Genomic DNA, 25,492 nt, shown 5'->3' on the forward strand with positions numbered 1-25,492 from the left:
AATTCTTATTAACAACTGGCTTAATTGAAACTGGTGATTTACTAAATCGGGTTGCACCATAAAAACTGTCAAAAAAGTCTAAGCTAGTAAGCATTTAGTATTTAAAATAGAAATGTGTTTCAGAGTTAGCAGTATTTGCTGGCTGTCAATACCTGACTATGCTAAGTATCAATTTAGCCAACACGTTATGCTAACGGTAAATTAGCCGGCACGTTATTAGCATAGGATTATTAAATGTGAGATGTGTTGTGTTATTTCTATGACCTTAAAAATGTTAATATTTTACCTTATTGATAAAAGACATTGAAGAAATGTCAACCTATTTGATATTAAGTATTTTACTACTCAAGCTAAATGTGTCATACTGTATGTTACCAAGCTAAAATTAGCTTGCCATTTGGTTCAGTTAGCTAGGTTGGGCTAGTTACACGAGCCAGTTAGTATATGCAAGTAGTTTGTGTGTAACTAATTACAAACAAGATTTGTTTGTGTAGTCAACTTGTTTTAATATAATGTGGAAACCTTCACTTAGCCCTGTGTGTAGGCTAAGGTTGAACACAAGAGGAGCTGGAGCAATTGACTATGATCTCAAAACTATGATGGGATTCAAAGTCAAATGTATCAAATTAATCCATCATATTGTGACACAACATCACACACTGGTCTGCACAGCCACAGACAATATCTTATTCCTTATGTGTTTCAACAAACTTGTGATGTTTAAGTTATTTGGGACTTGCTGCTCGCATCATTTTAGCTTCATTCATTTCCAACCTTGCCTGGTGAATGCAGTTATGATAGTTCTTCAGGGGACTTTTATCTACACAGAACCTTTCCAGGAATATGAAGATTACAAATCACTTCTTGGGTGACTGAAACTCATATGCAGATATTTTGTTTTGGCAGTTTTCCTATCACTCCTGATTAACTGTGGCTGAGACTTGAAAGGGCCTGAGAGAGGTTTATTAGATGAAAACACAGCAGTTTTTTGTTGTGTGTTCATGTGATTGATATTTGCAACAAATCTAGACTTGTCAAAAGCAATAGAGAGAGCAGACAAGAAGTGAACAAGAGAACAAAATAAAATAAAAGATGAATATTCTTCCCGCTCACAATTCAAAAATACAACAGTACTATTGTGAATGTGGGTATGTACATTTCCCTTGGAAATAGAGAGATTTGTAATAAGTGCATAAGTGCATTTGTCTACACATTTTGATCTAAGGAGTTACACAAACCTTCATAGTTTTTTTTCTACTGCATCGACAGAATGAAAATGTTGGCACAAGACTTGCATGTTTTCAGCTTCAAGTAAATGTCGATATTAGAAAGTTGGCAATGAGATATATAGGAACGTTTTTTGAGATGTGCATGTTAATGAGCTGACAGATGTAGTCCTTCCACCAATCCAGACCCAGAAAAAACGTTTGACCACAACCAGATTGAGTAGAGAGCTGCATTTTTCAACACTGACCAGTCCAGAGCTTATAAGGGCTGCCTGAATAACCTTGAGTGGGTGATCAGTGCCACATGCACGTAGTTGAGGTATTTCAAGCATTGGCACTTTTCAAAGTGTTTGAACTTACAACAATTTTGTGATATTTAGCTTGTAATTAACATTTACCCCCCAAAAAAGACCAGAGAAACAAGAAAAAACTTAAATTATTGAAAAATACTGAAGGGTTAACTCACTTTGACAATTTTTGAACTTTAAATAAATTATAGTTTCTCTCATTTACTCGTTTTAGCTCAAAGGCCTGGTTGCTGGTAGGTTTTCAAAGCTGCACTTTTTAAATGGCACTTTGCAAAATGCTGAAAAACTACAGCCTTACCCATCCAGGACATTGGATGAGAGAGTGTGTAGGCTGGGGATCACAACGCCCAGCAAACCAAGGAGAAACCCAACCAACCCATGTCAGACATACATTTCTGCTAACACTTATCCTGGCAATGGGAGAAGAGGCTCGGCACATCCTACAGACCAATGGGGTTGGCGATGGGCTCTGAGGATGGCTATTGAGATCAGACAACAGATGAAGAAAGGAAGAGTAGAGAGAGTAGCAGTCTAGAAAAAAGGCTAGTTTTAAAGTTGTTTGAACGTGGGCGCAGGGAGACGTGTCGACCCTGGACCCCGTCTCTTTAAAGTCTAGTCTGAGCCTCGGGAATATAGATCTCGATGCTGTCTGCTCGCTCCGAGGCTGAGTTCTGCCGGAAGGAGGCCGCGCGCTTGCATGCCATGAGCCGCCGACGGGCCTCCTGCCGCCCCCGGTCCGGGAGGTCCAGGGATTTCTCCCGTGTCACCAAACTCCTCTGTCGAATTGTCTTCTTTGGTACAGGAGCCGGTGGCTTTAGGAAGAACAGAGGATGATTAAGGGGGACAGCAGTGATACAAAAACACCAACAAACCCAAGTGTTGAAGATTTGTATGCAGCCCTGTTGGCATGTTTTGATCTGATCACAAACAAATGTGACATTTAAGGTTGCCAACTGTCTCAAAAGCCTGGAAAAGAAGGCATAATTATGTATTTATTTAATAATTCCTGTGACACATGGTTATCATTCTGTCAGTGATTTACCCATTTTGTTGTATTCAATGATGATTTGAAGATTGGATTTAGAAAAATGCTTTTGTTGGATTTGCTGTTAACCCAAGGCTGCTTCGGAATAGTAAAATTGAAGTCCCAATAATAGTCATTTCTTTCACATACAGTAGACAAAGAATTGGACACTTTGGAAGTCCTTTAGAAAAATATTTGTGCTTAGGGAGTATTTAAAGAATGTGTCTGAAACGGAAGCAGCAACAATCTTCCATAAAAGTAGAACAACATTGAAAAACAATTTCTGGTTTTGCAAATAAATATAAGAAAATGTAGATATTTAATATGCATAGAAAATATAAAAGGTTGTATTGATACGAAAGTCAACAGATTTAATGTAGTCATTGACTTGCACATGTGTGGTGTGGATAGATAGAGTTGATAAAAAAGCTAAAAGTCTTGCTTACATACATTTTTTTGATAACCCTTCAAAACTGACAGTGACCCACCCTTTTTCTGCCCTTCTCCCCGCTTATAATTTGTTGTATAGTCCCTAATCTAACATTTTCAATCAAGTTCATTTGAATGAAAGAAGGATCAGGGCCTAGCTCTTTCTTATTTTTCAGTTTTTTATGCTGCTATCGGGTGTGATTGAATCAGTAATGAAATACTTGGTACATACGCCTTGTTTGGGTTCAGTGTAGGGGGGATCCCTCACCTTCTTCTCCGGGCTCTCTAAGATCCTCCAGTTGTTGTTCTTGATCTGCTGCAGCTGGTCAAACTTCATGGTGACGTCGTCGATGGAGAGCTGCAGGAGGTCCCAGAACCCGGCCAGGTCCTGAGAGGTGGGCCGCGGCATCGCACTGGGGTCCTACAAGGGAAGGAAGTGGGGAGAGATCCAACAAAGGTAACATTATTGTCGATTAAAGAAGTCAAGAGCCAGATTGTTGGTTCAGTGACTGCGGTCCAGATTATAAGCAATGGTGTGCTTCAACATCCAGTCACTGCACTTCAGTTTAGATCCACTAGATGTCCTTATCACTCATCAAACAGGCATGAATGCCAGTTTTAGGGATTATAGTAAAAATGAGGGATCACAGCTTGTGAAAGAGTCCAGTCCTTTTTTATATTTGCATGAATGAGATCAGAAATAATAAAAAGCCTTTGTTAGTTCAGTCCTTTTCCTCCCTCAACAATATATTGAGTGTTGCCTCATTGTGTCTATAATAAACATAGGAATGCAATCAGCTGATGTTGAGTGAGACGTGTTACCAGAGAGACTAAACCCACCTGTGGTACCAGTTGCTTTATGCACTCTCAAGGTAAAAAATAAAACAGCAGAAAACAGAAATACAGCGTGATTTGAGGCGTGATTTGAGGTGTGATTAAGGGCTTTCCCGCTAAATGTTCAAAGCATTTTACATTTATGCAGAAAAGATCTTACATGTATGCAGAAAACTTTGTCTGTGATTCACGTTTTGTTGAAAAACGAATTTGTTACTAAACATTTCATATTAAACTGGTGCAGCTATCCAAATAAAATGCTACATTTCAATGGGAAACGGGTTCTCTCCTCATAGCGAGGACTCATTTGAAGCTTCATGTATGATTTATGGACATCTAAGAGGCAAAATTGACTATATGAATAAGTGCAGTTTTTCCATACAAAGCTGTTCATGTTTTTTAGATAAACGTTAATAAAACCTTAATTAAGACCTCTGGGTTGGCTTCAGTCCGCTGAGTGTTTGTTCATTTACCCGATCTTTTCCTATGCACCTACTGTTTGTAATCATACTTGAAATGTACTTCAAACCGTTTTTGTGATTTAGAAATTAATTGTAATAACAGCTAAATGGCATATTTATAAATCCATGTTTGCTATGGGAGTAGAGTTGTATAATAGTGTTTGGAAGTTGTGCGTTATAGTTTATGGTTTCTCCCAGTCCGTCTGGAGCCAGCAGAATCTGCACCTCCAGCTGTGATGTGACGTGTCGATCACCTCGGAGACATTTCCCACGCTCACAAATCTCATGACATTTAGATTAGGTGGCTGCTGAAGGGTGCTGCTGTCTTGTTCCAATAGATTTACAGTACGATGGTATTTTATATGCTACATTTATGGTTGACATATTTCAGATGTTTTTATCCTTTGGTATCAACTGGTTCTTTCTGCATCACAATGTGTCATCAGCTCCTTCTGCACTACCATACCACTAAGGAGAAATAGATGAGGGAGATGCAAGCAAGACCCTCCCATAATAGTGATTCATATAGAATTCAAATATTCATGATCCTGAAAAAACTAAATGTACTGGCATTAAACAAACAAAATGAATGACAGACCTTTAATTCATCTTTATCCCTTAATAAACCATTACATCAGATCATCTTAGCAAAAGGATGCATATGCATATTACACTTTGTCAGTGATATTAAAGTATACAGTAACCTCATTTTACTTTATATTTAGTTAAAAACTCTCATAAGGCCTGATTAAAATCCTCTAAATTTGATAAATGTTCCCATAGAGAGCCACAGTTTTACTTTGATACTGCTTAAGCATTATAGGATTAGTATAATTCTCCTTTCTTCAGCAAATACCTAATCAAAAGTACTCCAGATTTGAAATATCAGAGTGTCCATCATGTAAAGTAAGCTGGGAGCAGAATGCATTTCTGTTATCTGTAATTACCGAGGGAGAGCCTCAGCACTTCATCAGCTTTATTCTGACCCCTGACCCTATGATGGTCTGCAAACTGTCTCAGAAGTGTTCAGATGTACACAGCTGGCAGGTTCAGGAGGAGTCGGTGAGTTTTTTAAGCCCTGGCTGTGACGGTGTGTGTGTTTAATCCTGGAGACGCACACTGTTTGTCTCGCGTTTAGAGCATTTTTCAATCAAGCTTAATAAAAGTGTATCCAGGTTTAGAGAACTTAGACCTCTCGTTAAGCTTTGTGGGCACTTATTTAACAGACAAAGCCAAAGTATGAAGTTAATACTGTATGTGCATTTGTCGTGTGGAGAAATGCTGCATCTTTCACTGTGTGTGAATGGGGTAAACATTTGTTCCTGAATATATACAATCATGTAATTTCCCCACATTAAGACAACTATTTTTTACAATACAAGTTTTCTGAAATGTTGTGTTTAGCTATGTGCTAATTGCATACATTTCAGAAAACATAAATCTGAACATTGGAAAAAGCCAGGTTCAAACTTCTACTTGTATGTAATCTTTGCATAAGAGTTCAAGGAAAACGCTCTATTAATGACTCTTTGATAATATATATAAAATAACTGTGCATATAGGAGCTACTGAAGTGGAGATTTCTGACGCTGAGTATGTTGGTTTAGAAAAAACAACCTTTCAAGCTATGTATTGTATCATTTCATACATTTTGTAAGACACTACAGGGGACTAGGGTTCAAAAACAGTACTGACAGATATCACCCTAAAACTTCCCCAGTTGTTCACTTACATCACAACTATTTATCACCCCGAAAAGTGATGTGCAACAAATAGATATCATGCTTGGGGACTTATATATCTGGACACATACAGCAAATAGACAAAGTTAGGAAAATAAACTCCTACAAATGTAAGGCAAAAAAGCTTAGACCCTAGAAGTCGACCAATCGAAACACAATGTTTTGCCTTTAGTGTCTCACATTCAGTGGGACAAAGCACCTAGCTGAGTCTAAAAGGCCGGTTCACTGCATCAAATCCCTGAGCAGTTCCCCCTCCCCTGAATGAGCCATTTCTGCTGCACATTGCAAAACAAGCAACACTATCTTTCACAACTCCGCACCAACTTTGTATGAAATATTGTGTTTCTGCTCAGATCAATAAAACCAGTTGTGAACAGTGCAAGTAAAACACGAGGCAGAAATCTCTGTGTGTTCCTGCTCAGGATGATCAATAGAGCGGCCGATGTTTGGATGTTTAGGTCCATTTAAACTCAAATGTCTGTCCTTCTCTCTGAGGACAAAGCTGCCTTCAAAAACACACCTGTCCATATGTAACATTCAGGTCACATATAAATGTGTTAAATGGCTATTGATTCTCAGTGTTGTAGCTTTCCACAATCAATGATATTCAGGGGGTATTAGAGCACACTGAAAGTCTGAGAACAAATACAGAGGAAGGAGTGTAGAACTGTTTCTAATTATACAAGTTAATTTCACACTGTTTGTGGACTCTGTTATGCTTTGTTCACTCTTCAGCGGTGTCAGACTCATTTTTCGTGCTCACTTAAAATTCAGATTTGATGTTTTCTGATGTTTGCAAATAGAGAAAAACGGCTAATGGAGTCTCATTATTTCAATTCTGATCCGGAGCTGACAAATGGAGTAGAAAACTGGATTTGACCTACATGTGACATTAATGCTAAAAAATGAAGTTTTTATGTGTGGCTATGAAAATGACTAAATCTGACTTTTCTACTACGACTGGGAAGTGGTTCATAGATTGTATTATGAAAAAAAAAGTGGTTTGATAATGAATGTGGCAGCTGGTTCCTTTCTCCCACATTTACTCCCTTTAAGCATTTTTCCAACTTTTCATTTGTATTATTATATATTATTACATATCTTGATAAAAATCAGATTTTATTCGTTACTTATTTTATTAATATACATATGTTTCTATAAATATTATACATCATTATTATTCATATTTTTCTCTCTTCCCTTACACACATAAGTCACACTAAGAAGTTAATATTCAACTCATTTTTACAAATATTTTAATCAGTTTGTTGCGTCTGTAAAGTTACTACTGTTGTTTTTAGTTTTTTTTTTATAACGATAACCAAGCACAAATTAATCTGCAATAACTTAAGAGTCTTAAAACTACTAGCATGAAGAACAACACAGATGTAGGAAGAAAATAAATTCTAATACATCTTAGAACACACACACAGTCTCTCTTTGATGGGTTTCTTACCAGGTTTTGCTGACACAGCCAGTAGAACTGCTGGAATTTCTGAGACATGAGCAGCTGAGCGCTTCCCACCGCACTTCGGATTTTGCCTAGGACTTAAACACACAAAAAAATCCATCTTTCCATCATCCTTCACAAGAGAAGCCCTAAATCCGACATATGTGAAGCTTTCAGGTAACACTCACTCTCCTCCGTCAGGTCGTTCTCCTCAGCCTCGGCCTCCATCTCCTTACACCAGCCCTCGATCCTCTTGGTCTCTGTGTGCAGCAGCTGCATGAACCAGCTCCCGTCCCTCCTCAGGGAGGGGGGCACCCTGCCAGACTCGCCCGGTGAGGCCGCGCTCTCCCTCGGGGAGGGGGGCTCCAGCTGCCAGGGGGCCTCGCTGGTGGTCTCCCTGGGGCTGGCGGGTTCAGCGGGGGTACGGTAATCTTCGCGGTAGCTGAAGAGCCCCTGGGTACGTACAGTCCGTACCGCCCCGTACTGGGTGGGCGTGCTGGGCTCCGATTGTCGCTGGAAGCCCCCACCGAACTGCAGACCCTTGTCCTCCATGGTGGGGAAGCCCTCCAGCTCCATGTCGGCCTGCACACCTGCAGTCACACTGTTGGAGCGCTTGAACCTGCCCTGTCTGAGGTAGAAAGACGAAGATGTATGCACACAGACATTTACACACCGGCCAAATTGGCAAATAATGGCTGAGAGCAAACATTGAGTTCCTCTGATGAGCTTCAAGTCCCAGAACCATTATCTCACCCTTTCTTATTGTCCTCCACCTGGATCCCAACGGAGTGGTACTCCCGCAAACCTTTGCTTTCAGATTCAGAGTCCGTGGCTGCTTCCACCTAATGTGAAGAAATGATACAAACCAACAGTGCTTCTCATTACGTGAGCTTCCATTCCCCAGTGCTTCTGGGCTTATTGGTGTGGGACTGGATGGAGCACCTGAACTGTACACGGCCTGTCAGAAAGTAAACACTGTATGATTTATGGAGGCAGCAAAGGCAATGCGACTAAGAGGTTTCCTGCAGAGGATTTGAGGTTTGTACAGAAGTGAATAAAAAAAAACGAGATAAAAGGGGAACTGCTAGGTGTTATATTGCACACTATACAGTATAATGTCTCAAAAATATCATTTAAGTCCTAATAGTTCACAGTTGACTGACATTTGTAGAAATATTATATTATAGTGCTACAGTGCTGTGTTGAAAGTGATAACCTGAGGGCTTCACATGCATGATGTTACAAGTTAAGGTCATATGATTTTACACATCAAATATACAGTATACGGTACTTGCAGGAAAAAGGAACGTATTGAATATTTTTCTGTGCAATACATTTTATGAATGAAACTCTTTTCCCCCAGGAGACAGTACACTGCTATGTTAAAGCTGCACTCATCAGTATTTAATTATATGAACAATGGGTCAAATAACACAGCTGCAATAATGAACCTACAAAGAATTATAAGCGGACTCTTGATTTACCGTCAGCTTATGATGATATTTAGCATCCTTATTGCATATTGCTTTGGTTTCACAGCCAATGAACTTTACTGTTTGGTTTACTTACACCAATTTAATCAGCTTCCTTTCTGTAGATGGGCATGTGCTCTCAGTGATAAAGCTTTGATACAGCCGCGGTACGCTAGCTGCCCAGCACTAAACATAGAGGACAATGTTAGCATCTAGCTTGTGAACATAGTGCAAGCATTAAGCTAGCATGAAAAGCTAGATATGTTTTAGTTAAAGCAAAGGAAAAGCTAAAAGGAGAGGAAATATGACTCTAGTGGCCTGAAACATGACTTGAATAAATGCTAAAGTTGATCCATGTCTGTTGCATGTGTAAATAGCTAACTGTTAGCTTGCTATTTCAAATGATAAACAAATACCTGGAACGCACCCAAAAATGCTCAATACTTAAGGCAGATAATATGAATTCTGAAGTTTCCAAGCTACTTGACAACACAGAGACAGATAGGGCAACATAAGTGGATATTATGGGCTGGACAGGTAGAACGACTGATGGTGATCCTTCCTGATCCTGCATGGCTGCGGTCCTGATCCAGAGCCTCTTTATCGCCCTCTGCACCACTCTCTACTCTCTGGAGCCTCATGTTTTACTGTCTATATGGAAGCCCTGTCATTCCTCAACATTTTTGCTATGCGTTTCCATCTGTCACTTTTTCCTTTGTTTCTCCAATTGCTCATCTATTTTCGCTTCAATTTCTTTGCTTTCAGTTCTCTCGTTGTCTAGCGTTCACAATTTCCTGCTGGCTTACTGTCACAATATTTCCTTTTCTTATGCGGACTTAAGTCTTTCTTTGTCTTTTTTTGTCATTTCAGTATTTCCTTTTTAAATGCCCGCTGAGCCCAGTCGCTCAATGCGACTGTATCAGAAATGGCCTGCAAATCAAAAAGAGGATGGGACAGAGTGGTTGGATATTGAGATAGATGTATGATTACTGCAAAATACCTTGGTTCATGACCAAATACTTTCCAACAAATCCCATCAGCTGAAGATATACTTCATGTTTTGTGCTAATTAGCACATTTTAATACCTTTGAGCTTAAGTACGAGATGCTTGAAAAAATATATAAATCCCTGCATTTCTATTTCCAGGATGATTGCATGAGCAGTCAATAAATGTCCATATGAGACCATTAGAAACATCTGGCATCCATACATTTTAATGTAACGTAATGAGCATGAAAGTGATTCAAACACGCTCGTTCAAAGTATGGCGTCCATCTGTTGTGAGGAAGCGTCAACCCTAACTTTAGAGCGGTCATTACTGAAGCTGGGGAGTAACATATTTGAAGAGGTATTTTGTAATCTGTCAGGCTGTTAGTGGGGAGGAAATGAGTGTGGAGCTGCATGCTGAGGTGACCTCCATTACTCTTTGTAAGAAACAGAGCAAAGTCCACCTCATGAAAAGAGAATGAGTTTCATGTTGGTGATGGATGAGGTCTAAAGGAGGACAAAACATCCAGGAGGCGGTGAGATTTATGTCCCATAGGCTTAGCTACCCTGAAGATGTTTGGGTCTACCTACAAAGAGATACGCTGGTGTTCACATACACACTGCATTAGTAACCACAGCCACAGCGTATGCACAGGTGTGGAAACTGTCAGAATCAGCAAAAACTTGAACAGAGCGACCGTGCCTTTCATACGGAACACACAAACACCACCTGGTGACATTTCCCAGCCAATGGGAAAGGTTAAAAGCTTTGATTTCCCTCATTATGCAACCTCATTATGGCTCCCATTTAAACTGTTTTTGTAAATACATCAATTACTTCTCCAGAACACAAACATGTGTCTCAGCTGTAGCAAAAGTGCACTGAGGTCAGCAATAAAGTACGGGAAGTCCGACAGCACCATGGCCACAAGGTCAAAGATCACAGAGACGGTGGCCTCTAAGATAGTGGTGTCAAAAGGAAATGGCAAATCAATAAGAGGCAGACTAATTCAGGTTAATTACACTTCCAGTAGTGGGTGAAGCAGGCTGATGTCCATGCAGCTGAACCTTTCTGTGATACAGACAAATCTATATTTGACCTATCATTTGTCTGGTGCAACACATTATTGTCATCCCTTCCAAACCAGCAAGTGATATTTTTAAAATGGGAGGCAACTATATAGTAGTTTTATAAAGCAGCCCACACCCAGACACGAAGAAACACTCAAACATGCTTCATTATTGCACACTTTTTGTTATTTATAAAGTTAATTATCATTATTTTTAAAAATATTTTAAATGGAGAAGTTATTTCAAAGAAATGCCTCCAAATGCTTACAAACTCAACCAACCAAATTCTTATTCAAATAACTAAATCTGAAGTTAAACCAAAAAATTGAGGAATAATGAAGAATGGTTTTATTTTCCAACATGAGGGTCTACAATTGTCAAAACTAAATATATTGAGAATAATTCCGGGATTTCTCCTACCCAAAAATACACCACATATGTTTTGACTATTGCTCTAACAGGTTGATAAGTCATGACCCCTCACTTGTGTGTCAACATGTCGCTGCCCAGCACCACAGGACCCCAGTCGGTTGTACCCCCTCACCACCTCACCCACCCAGACCTCCCTGATCTGCGGCTGGCCTCCTGCTCAGCTCTCTAAGTGCCCCTTTCCAGTTCCCAGACCACTTGACCCATCTCACCTGCATATCTTTTTTACAGCATAGACTTTATAGTGTTGCAGATCCCTTATTAGCTAGCCTTCCCTGCCAAACACCATTTCATTCATTCATCACCACATAAGCTCACCTCCTTTTGTGACTTGTAAAATGAACACTTGTTGCATGTTGTTTCTTTTGCCTGTGCCGTCTACCTGCTGCTTCCTGTCTCCCTGATCTACTGCTCTTTGACTCTTACTGTCAGTAGGAATTGTATCTGATGGTGAGAGAATGAGTGAGTGAGAAAGTGGGAAACATTTGAAAATGAATGAGCGTGCAATGAATTAGTGTTTTGCATTTGAGTGAGTGAATCACATGCATACATGAGGCGCGGAATTTATATAACACAGTATCTGCAAAAACTGCATTCATATTCCACATTCAAATGTAAACAAGGCATTCACCATGTGTTGGTGATAATTGATAATGACTCAGATACATGCTCTGTTGTGAGATATCAGCATTTTAGCCTACTGTTTATAAGACACAAAGGGCTTATATATTAAACAAATGTATTTGGGTTTTAAATACATTTTTGTCACAAATTGAATTTGTACTTAGAAACAAATATTTGATAGAATTTGGGGTGTAATGCCAGATAACAGATGAAACAATCACTAACACATGGGCCCTTTAAAATAATAAAACACAGATATTTAAGGTGATACTTTACTAACTTTCTGGTCACTATAAGCAAGTTAAAGTCTACAAATCTGCTGTGAAGGTTTCTAATTAGGAAAAATGACTATACATCATATTAATAAGCGGCTAGTACTTATGTGTTAGAGGCTATTTTTAATTGCTCCCATTTACACAGTTAAACGTGATCCTGGGCAAAACCTGCTGCTAGGTATTATCTAAGTTTGGATGTGATACAACGCAGAGGGTGAAGCAGGATTAATGGACTTTAAATGGATTATGTATCCGCTGGCTGACTCTGTGAAGGCAACATCTGACAGTCAATGCGATTCTGCGTAATTTGGGTATTAGCTCTATTGCCAGCCAAAGGACTTTCTTAATATTACCTGAGTCCCCAGTAATAACCTTTTAAAGGGTGCTTGATTTATTTGTGAAAACCGTGCAACGACATTCAGGTACCTTCAGAATGATATTAATGAAGTAGTCTGCTCTCTTTTCTTTAAATATTTGAAAGGATTAAAGTTCAACATTGCCCCAGAGTTTGATTAAATAGCGTAAAATACTGAGAATTCGGGGGAGAGATGAATTTAAGAAAGAAGACTGTTAATGGGGCGAGAACTAAAATATATGGAGCAAGAAGAAATACAGAGAAGAAACATGACTACTCCCTACAGACAGAGCAATCGTATACCGACCAATGGTTTTCAAATTCTCAAATTCACAACAACTTTGAGATTCTGCTTTGATAAAACCCTCTGAATGTTCGAGAGGTGATGGTGTGAGCTCCACAGATTCCTCACTCTTTGTTTTGTAACCTTTAGAAAGCAGCTGGAGATCAACAACACCAGAACCCCAAGTAGTATCAGAGAATGTGGCAGACAAAGCCAAGATATGACCACACAGAGTGGGAGGTGGACGGAGACACAGAGGAAAATAGAGAGGAAAAAAAGAGAAAGGCAGAAGAAACTTGAGTGTGGCGAGAAAGAGAAAGAGAAACAGGTACAGTAAACGGAGAGTGAGTGAATGAACCGTGGAGTGAACTTCCATTCACTAAAACTTGCTCTAGCATGAGTAGAATCTTAATTGACGGATTGCAGTAGGATGACTCACTTTTGCTATTTTTAGCTGCTGAAAAGAGAACACTGTTTCAGAGTCGGATGTGTGTGTGTGTGTGAGTGGTCTGTATCATTATGCAATCATGCACAGGATGGAGTTGTATTGGATCCTATATTGGACAGAGATGGCAGAAGTACAAACATCCTTTACTCAAGTAGAAGTACAGATACTCGTGTTTAAAAATACTCTGGTAAAAGTCGAAGTACTGACTAAACTTCTTTACTCAAGTAAAAGTAAAGAAGTATGGGCTTCAAAATGTACTCAAGTAAAAGTTCCCATAACTACCAGCTGTTTTAAAGACTAACTGACCTCACTTTATATTAATAGAACAATAATGTCATTGTTAGCTAATGAATGTTTCGATGCTGAACAACGGCAACATGACAACGCTTTCATTGGTCCCTCTTGTTTAGAGAAGACCAGGAAATGATGGATACACGGATCGTGTTCAAATCAATAGGCACGCAATGACTCTAAATAATAATGATCACGCCACCAAACACAGATTAAAACTAAAGTAACGAGCCAGTTCTGAAAATGTAAGAAGTAGAAAGTACAGGTATTTGTGTTAAAAATGTAAGAAGTTGTCAGAAAAATAAGTAGTGGAGTACTGATACCAGAAAAAATGTACTTAAGTACAGTAACAAAGTATTTGTACACCACTACTTCCCACCTCTGATATTGGATCTTCTCATAAAGCACACCTAAAGAGACGTACTAACCTGTATTCCTATAGAAGACCTGGGGGTCTTCAGGTACTCCTCAGCCCTGGACACCAGGATGGCCTTGTCGCAGGTGAGCACCGAGCTGTGGCTGTCTGTGGACGGGTGTCGTTTTCCAGACATGACTCCGGCCGCCTCCATGGCGATGGTCACAGCCTTGGCGCTGTCCAGGCTGTCGGTGGAGTTGTAGAGGCCCCTGCCCGGGTTGAGCCCCAGGCAGAGGCCGTCAGGGGCCCACATGCCGCCGTGAGGGTGCCTCCCCTCGTGGTAGGCGTCCTGGGTGGACTCGGTGCTGCTCTGGGCCGTGATGGAGATGAGGGGCTTGGAGGTGGTGCGGGGCGGGACCGGTGGAGGAGGGGTCTTCTTGTAGTTGGATGTGTAGGTGATGGCTGGAAAAGGTGGAAAGACACAATTAATCAAAAAGTCAATTTTAAAGGTCCCCTATTATACTGTTTTTCATCAATATATTATAGGTCTCAGATATATACAAACATGTCTCTGAAGTGTTTGGCTCCAAATACCAAAAAGATCATGCATTGTAGCATCCCATAATCCCCTCTGTTTCAGCCCTGTTTCAAAAGTGCTGATTCTGTGTCTGTTACTTTAGATGAAAATAAGGAGCCACTCCCCACGCCCCTCTGAGAGATATTTGGTTAAAAAGAACACAATGGTGCTCTAGGAGGATATTCAGGTGATAAGGGGGCTTGTGTTAACTTGGTTGGTTATTGGCTAATGGTTACACAAGCCAAAAAATCGTTATGACATCACAAAGTGGACAAAATCCGATCAGCTCATTTCAGACAGGTTTTTATATAAATGGATCAGGACATAAAGTGAGGGAATATTTTTTCCTGAAACTTTCAGAATCTCTTTACACAGAGGGGACACATGTTTATGTATAAAAGACATGAAAAAGTGGATTTTGCATAATAGGTGACCTTTAAACAATATATTCACCGCTTTATTTAATTGTATAAGTTTGTATAAGTGCATTATAGTGCATACATTTACCTATTATTTCAGTCATCAAGTTTTAGGAATATAAAATCCAGCCTGTAAAAACATTCAACACCTATCAATCGTGAAACTTGAGTATATCCTGTAAAAATGAAAAAGTGAAAACAAATTCCCAGTCATTCAGAGGAGTTTAGTATTAATCATAAATATAATCTCTGGTATTTGATATAATTATTTATAAATACTGAGTTATAAAGCTTCAAATCATATTGAAACTACCGCACACCCCAACGCCTCCTGTTAGTCATAAGCCTGACAGAATGATGCTGCCGATATTCTATTCATTATATCAAACTACAATTAATAAATACCAAAACCTCCAATGCATTATTCTGTCTCTTAACACTTGTGCTTTTTCCTACTTTGTAGGAACAACATAAACACCAACATAAAATCTCTCAAAAAAAGTAATTACAAAAAAGGCTGAATAATTTCCTTAAACTGCTGGGCAATCTTTTTTAGGTCACTGTACTCAATCAGGAATATATAGTGAATTTAATTGGGAATATGTTCAGCAGTTGAGTAATACACATTTAAATCTTTAGTTAGAATTTTGAAAGCACAATGGTGTATGTGGCTCCAAAAGCTGCACCACATGGTACCCAATTTGGCCAGCTGATGATTTCTTTCCAGTATTATATAATTTCTTTAAAAGTTTTTGGACAACAATAGAGCTTCACGGCATGGAGATTTGTGTTATATCAGACTTTGGATAAAAATACTTTACTTTCTTTTCATGGGATTTCTTAGTAAATTAAAATGTTATTTTATTATCAGACTTGTCTTTCAAACATCTGCCTCCTGATTGATCGTAGAGATTCCTTTCAACACAACATCTTAATATCAGTATATGGCAGAAACATCATGCAGGCACCTAATATTCTACCCATTTGTCATATGACAACAAGCTGATAAAGTACTTTCCAATGTTATTAGCAGTTCATTTTATTGCTTAATTAACTTACTTTTATTACTTAATGACATCATTAGCATATGTGTAGGCTAATATATTACAGTGATTATGATGGCACATTAGGCAGCAACACCATTTGTTTCACAGCTTGATAAAAAGTAGCTTGTTGCTAAATATGGAAAATGTATGGAAATCTGCTGATCAGCTTATTGATCCAAGCTGAGTCAGTACTCTGTTTCAGATGTTGGCCTCTGTTTGAGGGGAAAAAAACTTTGAGTGCTCAGATAAGTGAGGGAAAGGTTAACATGTGGGCACAGTTTAAAAAGCTCTGATATGTTCCTGTAGAATAAGTGGATATCAGAGAACATTAAAGCCTCTGTGACATGAGACACTCAAAAGACATGAACAACGGAAAAGAACCAGAGAACTTGTGTGGAGGATCCTGTTTGAAAGTCTTTAAGGAAGCTTGACAACTTTCATCTTCTTATTCAGTCCATTTCATGTCAGAAAGAAAGGGGATTACTTTCTTTCAAGTGTAAATGAGAATCTGGACTTAATCCATGGAGAGATGGACTTGAGGAATGGGTCATGAACGCCTTCTAAGCTTTGACGTGTCTTCTTTTGAAGGCTTTTAGAGAAAAGCTTACTCAGTGTGGTTACAAGCTGAACAATCTGAAGCACAAGCCTCGTTGAGTGTGTTTTGATCAAAGCTGCGAGTCTGCCAGATACCTTGAAGCTAACACCAGCAGAAATAAAGAGCTGTAGAGGAAGAACAGTTAGTCATGCTGCAGGTTAAGTTATGGGTTATCGTTTTCCTTGAGAAAGAAGTAAACCGTGTTGAACTCAGTGTTTCTGTTTCTGTCTAACAAATGCTTACATCACACAAAGCAATTAAGAATGTCCTTATGAGACCCAAATGTGATCCATTTTGGGGTGAAATGAGCTGCGCCCCACACGCAGGCTCCCAAATGTTCTGGTGTAAAATTGATAGCATTTCAGCCTAATTACGTTGTAGCTTGTGTGCAACGCTTTTTAGAAACAGCACCTTGTATAATAATAATAATAAAACCCTAGGCTTCAATTCACACTCGCAACACCTTTTGGCCTCTTTTTTAACCATGTTTTGTTTTTGTTATTTAAATAGCTAGAGACGTCTGGTCTATGAAGAGTGTTCCGCTCCGGGGGCTTAATGACTCATGCTGCTGTCCATTCACAAAATGTACTTCTGGTTGATGAAGAGATGCATTAGGGTAGAACAAGGAGGATGGGGCACGGAGAAATCTGTGGGAGGGAGAGAGGGTTTGTGTGTGTGTGTAATAGAGAGCGACAATAAATCAGGGAGCGAGGAGGGTTCAAAGGAGGAAAGAGATGACCCATTCAGGGGGCATGATTCAGCAGGAGGACCAAAATAGAGCCATTATTAGCCAGTCGGTCGTGCAAAGGGGAGTCATAATTCTTGCTCGCATCTAGGCAGCGCAGTATTACTCAGCATTTAGATCTGAAGTGAACACAGACAGTGTTTGCCAGAGTTTCAACTGAAAGCCTTCATTACTGTATAACCATGAGGGGTGTTAACAAATGAAGATCATCAATTGTAATAGACGGTCAATTGTAACATTGTGGCGTACACCATGGTCAACCACGATTAATATTAAACAAGGAAACCACAGGGCCACAAAGCCCAAGGTTATCTGTGGTATTACTCACAGCAATTTCATATTTTTGTACCCAGATAATGTCCTTCTTTATTACCTTATCTTGTTTTCACATTTTAATTCAGCTTTTATCTGAACGGTGCATGCCACTGCAAGGCCGACTGCACATGACTGGAGGAAAAATGCACGTAGATTTATTCAGACAGTAAAAACGATATCTTATTAAACGATGGTCAGATTAGGGACAAAGAAAAAAGAAAATCTGACATTTATACATTCAGCGAACTGAATTAGATAATATAAAGGTTATATTATCTAATTCTGCAGGCTCAATGATTGGTATCTCAGATTTAACCTGGTCACTTCCCAGAACTGATTTACAGTAACTTCCCGTCCTTGGATATATTGGCTAAGAGGTACAAAAATAAAATGAAAATCAGTGGTAAATATGTTGCATATTTCTAAAGAAACACTTATTAAATTACGTCAAATGTGTACAGAGAACTTGGGGTAAATGAGAAATTGAAACATTCACGATCTGGTTTATTTTTTTTGTGGACAGACATTTTAACACAAACCTTTTTTCCATAAACCTAATCAGGTAATTTTTGAATTCACAGCCTGAAACACAATAACCACGTTAATGTGAGTGTCTCACAGCGTACACCTGTTGCTTGTACCATCCAATAGTCTTAAATGCAGTTTTTTGGAGACATTGGCAAACTCCCTATTCTTTCTAAAGAAAATATTAGACAGTTATAACAGTATTAAACAGTTTGAATGGCCAATAGGCCTTTAAAGTATCTCCATGACAGCAACATTTTTTCTTTTGGTTTCAGGGAACATTATGTACGGTGAGTGCAGTTTAGAAGAAGTGTTTTAAATAGACAGGTAAATGTGTTCATTGTGAATACTCCATTTAATCGCTCTCTCTCAAATGCGCGCACACACACACACACACACACACACACACACACACACACACACACACACACACACACACACACACACACACACACACACACACACACACACACACACACACACACACACACACACACACACACACACACACACCACACACACCACACACACACACACACACCACAACACACACAACAACACCACTGTGCCAGTGAGTCTGATTAACGTGAGACACAAAGGAAGTGATTCAACCACTCCATCTCTGTTAGGAGCTCTCCATCTATCAGGCCTGGCTTGTATGCTAACATGGGGGACTTGGGGGTGGAGTGGGGTGGGGGGTATTTTGCTGAGTGACACGTCGTTAAGAGTCTTTCTTCCCGATTGGATTCATCACTGTAAAGGAAATGCAGCAGTTTGTTTTGCAGCAGGCTTTTAAGGATATGTAAATGATCTGGAGCGAGGGAGGGAGAGGAAGATGGATTGGTTAACTCCATTATGGGCCCTGAGTGTTGCAGACAGATATAATAAAGAATGAATATAATAATAGCAAACAAAAGATAAGAGAAATCTGAGTGATTAATCCAACTCACTCAATGATGAATCACTGAGAAAACAAACAAACAACACACTAGAAAAAAATACTCATTTCATGGCAAGTTTCTTTGATACGTAGATTCAAGGACGTTCTTTTGTCCGCCTGTAACGCCAGATGTGTATTTTCCTGCTGTTCATGGAGTCACCTCCTGCTGACCCATCTGCTTGTCACCATTTAGATGCATGTCACTGTGGACTTAACCTCACCCAGCATGAAAACAAATCAGCTTCCTCTCGACTAGAATGCACAAGGAAAACCAGGGGTGTTAGTGTGCTCATGCAACAACGCACACTTTGGGATAGAGAGATGTATCGGAGAGTTACACTCTGCCAAGCTATGGCAAAAAAGGCTCCAAAAAAGCACTTTAACAACTGCGCTCTGTCATGAGTGCTCTCAAACAAAGTATGGAGAGGGTTTAGAGCAGGGGCGTCCAAACTTTTTTCACCGAGGGCCGAAGGGCTGGGCCACTCGCAAGAGGTATATTGCCTCATAAGTTAAATTATAAATTAGCAAAATCAATCAAATGCAGGTGAATTATGCATGTGAGTGTTGGCAGCTCATCCCTTAAAACAGAAGCCTCAGATTGCTTATAATAAGGAGAAATAGGAAAGGTGTATTTCAAGCTTGTTATGTAAATAAGTCATTGGGCTTTTTTCTTATCAACTAAGATATGAAAATGTTTCCAACTTTAATTGACTGAATTTATTTGAAAAGTGGGCTTATTAACACATGAATACTACTGTGTAATATATGTAACCCTTTATATTTAAGAAGTACAATATAAGACAAGCACAAGTTTAATTTGTGGGCCATATTCCATAATACTTTTTTAATTTGCTGAGGGCCGATTTAAAATGGTCCGCGGTCCACAATTGGCCCCCGGGCCGTAGTTTGGACACCCCTGGTTTAGAGTATTGAGGCCTAGTGCAGGTGTAGAGGAGCAATGGCATCCTCCAGTGCCTTAGGAACAGATATATTGTAGTGTAAATTACTCATTTTTTATACATGTGCTTAACAGCAACTTGCCACTGTTTTGTTTCAATTCCTCACATTGACACTGAGCACTGATGCCCCGTTAGCAGGATTACCTGGGGTTTGTTGGGGGATCCGATCAATGCTGCAGGTGGAGGGGAGGCAGAACTGGATCCCTGAAAACAAGGGAGTGGTGTGTATATTCAGAAAAGGGCCCAAACATAAAGTACAATCTATCCACATTACACATGACTACACACAAAGGGGATCCAGAGAGTAACTGCGCAGTAGGATGTATAGCAAATCAATAACAAGGAAGAAACTAAGACACTCTGCCTAGGCCATTTTGGAAAGGGTGCAATTAAGTTATCAGTAATCATTCAATTACTACCTTTTTACTTTGATTATTAACTGAGATTACACATCTCTGACGTTTTTTGTATACCAGTGTCAAGGCATGTAATTTAGGTTGGTGTGCATAGGTCAACAAACATCACCTGCGTTGGCTTCAGGATCCTGCCCCGAACATGGGTTTACCATGAACCTGAAACTGCTACACTCTTACAAGATTATCAAATACAGAAATTAGAAAATCATTGCAAACGACCCCTTTTAATCAAATGAAAGCTGACTCCCTTCGAGGTCTAATGTACTTCCTTTGTTACAGTGATACATGTATAATACCAGTCCTGTCTGGGTGGAGACTTTTGCTTGAAAATAAAGAAAGTGTTCAACTTCAATTAAATATGACTGATCTCTTCCTAGATAACAATATGTAACATTAAGACGTTTGTGATTTATATTGAGTAAGAATGTTTCATTTGTTTTTTTATTGATGTAATATTCAAAATGACAGCTATTAAATGTGTAATTGTAAATATTCCACCCAATCTCAACAACTTAATCCCTCTGTTTTCTGATTTTATTCATTTTATCAGGAAAAGAAATCTGTTAAAAAAGCTTGCTATTGAAACAATTGCTCATCTTTTCAACCTTTTTTCACAGTGCTTAAGAAATGGAAAGATTATGATCCTGATATCAAGTATTTCTTAACCTTGTCGTTAGTGCATGATGCTGCAAAGGGTCACATCCCTGTTACACTCTCCACAAGCTATACCACGTTGACAATAAATTAAAGTACATGAATACATAAAACAATCCAAACATATATGCAAACTGCAGTAAAACAGTTCATTTTTCCTGCATGCCATTTAGGTTATACTGTAGGCTTACTTAAAAAGGCTTTTTAATAAAACAACAGTATATATTGTATTATAATAAACACAAGTCCAGCCAGCCTGTGTAATTCTCTCTGCAAAATCTAACATCAATAAAGAAAAAAAGATGGATATTATATGCCAATATATTTCACTGCATGACTGAATCCAGAACCCGTTAATATTTGGATTATATCTTATGAATACATATTATGTCACTGCAACACAGGGTTAATTATGTGCTACAATTTTGCCATTTAAAAGGTAAATATGGATGGGATCCATGGAGGAAAAGGTGGTGCGTTTGATGCTGCTGAAATTGACAAAATGAATACAACAATTCAACCTAATTAACTGTCCATCCCTTTAAAAACCTTTCAGATTCAGTCAATTTAACAAACTTTGCTCTCTGCACATATTCAATTCAAAACAACACACGGGAAAATCCTTTCGTCTTGCAGCTCACTGATGTTCGGCTGAGAGACTCTTTCTGTTCCAGCGCACTTTATTAGAGCACAGACTTCAGAGGGCGATTTCATATAAAGCCCATTAATTAGACAGATAACACAGATGTATCTTTGCAATTTCTCTTGACTTTTCAGCTGTTCGTTGCTGGTAACAGAATTGTCCGTATTCTCTGGTATGTATGCTCCTTTCCTTTCACTGAATATTCAAACACAACAATGAGTAGAACCAAATAATTACAATGAGGCACTGTATATGAAATGCACAAAATATTGAGGCCATCTGTCATGCACCATTATATTCATCATTCAGTGTAACACGTGTCAAAAAACGGCCACATGTTGTACACCCATTTCAGGAAGCAACACAGTTTAACATGTCATTACACTTATGTCCCAACATAACATTCTCAGTCTTTGATTCCTGAGAATTGAGATGACGTCTTACCGTAAAAAGTACAATATCATCTCTTAACAAGGCCTGTTTGTCAGATTATCAGACACATTTTATTTGTTGTGTATTTTTAAAACAAATGTGTCCTTTTAATGATCCTCCACGAAAGATGTGTGTATATATGGCGTGTGTTTGGTACCAAGTGTATGTGCATGTAACATGAGGTTATGTGAAGAAAGGCTACATACAATAACTTCACTGGTTTGTAATCATTTTTTAGCATGAAATACAAATATTTTAAGTATCCTTCTATTTTCTATTAACAGTACAGTCTTCTTTGAGCCCCCTTATGGTCATGGTGAAATGTTGTTTAGAGGACTACTTTTGCGTAACCTCACAATTTGCATTCTCTCGCAATACTTTTGTGTTCCCTCACAACATTTTTTTCTTACATTCCTTCTGATCCATATGTCTTTTTTCCCTAAGCTGCTCCCAGTGAAAGTCCCTATGATCAGCTGATTGAGTTTTACTCTGGGCATTGGGCGAAATGAATTTCTTAATCACAGTTCTAATATGAGGAATGTATTATTGTTACTCGATACGGTAATGTGATTTGAGCTAACTTTCCCTTTAAATGTATCAACCTTGTTGGTCATAGGGAACAGGAAGCAGCAGACATGGCCAATAAGTATGGTGGAATAACATTTTTGCAAGAGAACACAAAACATTTCCGGGGCGAGAAATATGGCGAGGTAATTCACTCCTCAAATGTTTTCCTCCATTAGCCATTGGGGGCTCCGTAGAATTCACGCTCACTCTAGGGTTGTGCAAACATAATTTCACAGCATCACTTTTTTTATCTCTATACCCGCAGAGTCCATCCAACAGCTCACATAGTAAACAGTTTGTCCTTATAGTTATATGATAACTGCGAAGATTCACTTCACTCCAATCTAGAGTGACAATAAACAGAGAGCTCGAAATAGGTCAAGTAAAGAAAAGATTCCATCATCACAGTAAGGATTGTCAGGACCTTGTATTAATTTAGCCATCTTTTCCGTAGTCTATAACAGAGCTCCGATAGAGTCTCTTAAAATAGATGTGTCAAATGTCTTTGATGTAATAAAATGATTAAACATTTAGTAGTGTATCTAATGATTAAAAAGGCAGTACTGTTCTGGAAGATAATTCACATCAGTGGTGACAACAGCTTCAGCAAAGTTCATACTGCTTTTGATAAATGTTTGTGAAGCAATGTTGTTCAGTAAACGCCACAAAGGGTTCATCATTTTCTTGCAGTATGGTGCAATCCATGAAACATTTTTTTTTAAGCTACCAATGCAGTCTGTTGCTGAAATAATACTGCAGGTTTGAGGAAGTCCTTGCTTTGAATGCCATTGCTCACATGACATTTCAATCTGCACGTTGCTCTACAGTGAACTAGCAGCAACAAACTGTGAGCTATAAATATACATTGGGCTACATTTTGTCTGCTGAGAATGAGGTATGAGCTCACAGGGTGAGGGACACGTATGTAATTTCTGCACTGTTGTAGTCGTATCTCCTGCTCCAGAGTTCCACGCTGGCACTCCTGTGCATTGATTCTCTTCTTTGTCCCCTCCTCTGCCACCTGCACCACAGAAAGGCCTCCTCCCTTGAGGAACTCTCTGTAGTATCTGGGGTTTCTTCCTCCACAAGTTCCCCACACTCCTGGGATATAGCCACACACTCCATTGTTTCAGCAATCATATCATCTGGCTCACTGTGTGTCAGGTCCACTGAGGGTAGGTCTTCAAGGTCTGGCAGTGATGGGTCTGTATCTGATGGAAGATCATCTGGGGTTGGACTTGAGGGTCCAAAGTCCATTTCCAGCGATGAATCATGAGACACTGAACTAGGAGGGGATATTGTGACAGTGACCTGTGGTAGTAGGACTCCATGTACTTCTGGGGGATCATCCCGAGGCATGTGAGCTAGGCGATACTCCATTGCTGGATCCAAACAGATAGATTCTGTAGATGATGTAGGATCCACTGCAGGGTCAACAGTGGGTAGTGGTGAACCTGGACAATCTGATTGGTAGATAGGATCTAAATCCTCTGTATCATATAGATAGTCACCACTCAGGTTAAAAGGTTCTGGTTCAGGATCCATGAACACTGAGTCAAGATCATCTTGATCTAGGGAAGTCAGCATTACTAAGTCAAAGTGGACCAGATCGGCATGAAATATAGGGGTGGTATCAAGGGGTTCAGGGAGGGGTGGCCAATCTGAGTCTTGAGACTCTGGGTCAGTGTCGGGTAGAGTATCTACTGAAGTGGAAGCAAAGGTTGAGACCGATGTCATTTGCTCGGGGGGAGGGTCAGAAATATAATCTGGAAAGGTGATAATGGGATCTGGATTTGTGTCACTGTCAGTTGGACTTGTAGGAGAATCTGTGTCGGGGTACTCTGACACCACAATGGATGGATATATAATGTCAGTTGCTAAATGTAATTCTGTAACAGTCTCGAGATCAAGTGTGGGTGCATCACAGACCAATAATGGGTCTTGACCAATGGGATCAGATGGGAACACCATGGGTATATCTGAAGGTTGTGATTCTAATTCTGTTGGGTCTGCAGGATCTGGATCATCTGATCCTGAATATGGCAAAGACACAGCAGCAGAGTCTTGATACACCGGATCTGGCTTTTCACCAGAGAAAGGACCGGGAGACTCTGAATCTGACATGCTGTCATAATCACGTTCTTTAGGTGGAGAAACAGTTACTACAGGAACTGGATATGGCAGCAGTATTTGATCCCTTTCAATAAGTACGGAGTCTGGGCATTTGGTGTCATTCGGTTTAGAAGTATCTGAACGGGACTCCTTGGCTGGGCCTAAGTTTATCAGCTGCGGAGTGACTAGAATTTTGTGATCTGCTATCACTGAATCCTGAGGGTTCTCAAGATCTGCTTCTGGAGGAATTGGCACTGTGCCATGAGTGGTGACTGGCTCACAAATGACCACATCAGATGAAGTCACAACTGTATGGGCTGGTAACTCTGTTTCAAGATTGGCTTGAGAGGGCAGAGCAGTCAACTCAAATACATTTGGTTCGGCTGCTCTAATAGAGCCTGAAAGTATTGGATCCAAAGAAAGTGGTATGGCACTCTCCACATACATTGACTGTGGACAGGCCAGAATGCTTGGGTCCATAG

The 25,492-nt window shown here is 39.5% G+C and overlaps 1 protein-coding gene across 1 annotated transcript in view; it reads right to left on the reverse strand.

The window, feature by feature from the left end:
- Positions 1–272: 272 nt before the first annotated feature.
- The window catches only part of dlgap2a (discs, large (Drosophila) homolog-associated protein 2a), a 161,180-nt gene continuing 135,960 nt past the window's right edge, over positions 273–25,492 (reverse strand). Inside the window, exons 8-14 of the mRNA XM_034122696.1 lie at positions 20,331–20,390; positions 14,139–14,527; positions 8,228–8,316; positions 7,663–8,102; positions 7,481–7,572; positions 3,220–3,408; positions 273–2,346 (exon numbers count right to left, since the gene is read on the reverse strand). Of these exons, the coding sequence (XP_033978587.1) occupies positions 2,140–2,346; positions 3,220–3,408; positions 7,481–7,572; positions 7,663–8,102; positions 8,228–8,316; positions 14,139–14,527; positions 20,331–20,390 (1,466 nt within the window). The 3' untranslated portion in view covers positions 273–2,139. The remainder of the gene's footprint in view (positions 2,347–3,219; positions 3,409–7,480; positions 7,573–7,662; positions 8,103–8,227; positions 8,317–14,138; positions 14,528–20,330; positions 20,391–25,492) is intronic.

The sequence above is a fragment of the Trematomus bernacchii genome, unplaced genomic scaffold (genome assembly GCF_902827165.1).
Source record: "Trematomus bernacchii unplaced genomic scaffold, fTreBer1.1, whole genome shotgun sequence".
NCBI classification, from domain to species: Eukaryota; Metazoa; Chordata; class Actinopteri; order Perciformes; family Nototheniidae; genus Trematomus; species Trematomus bernacchii.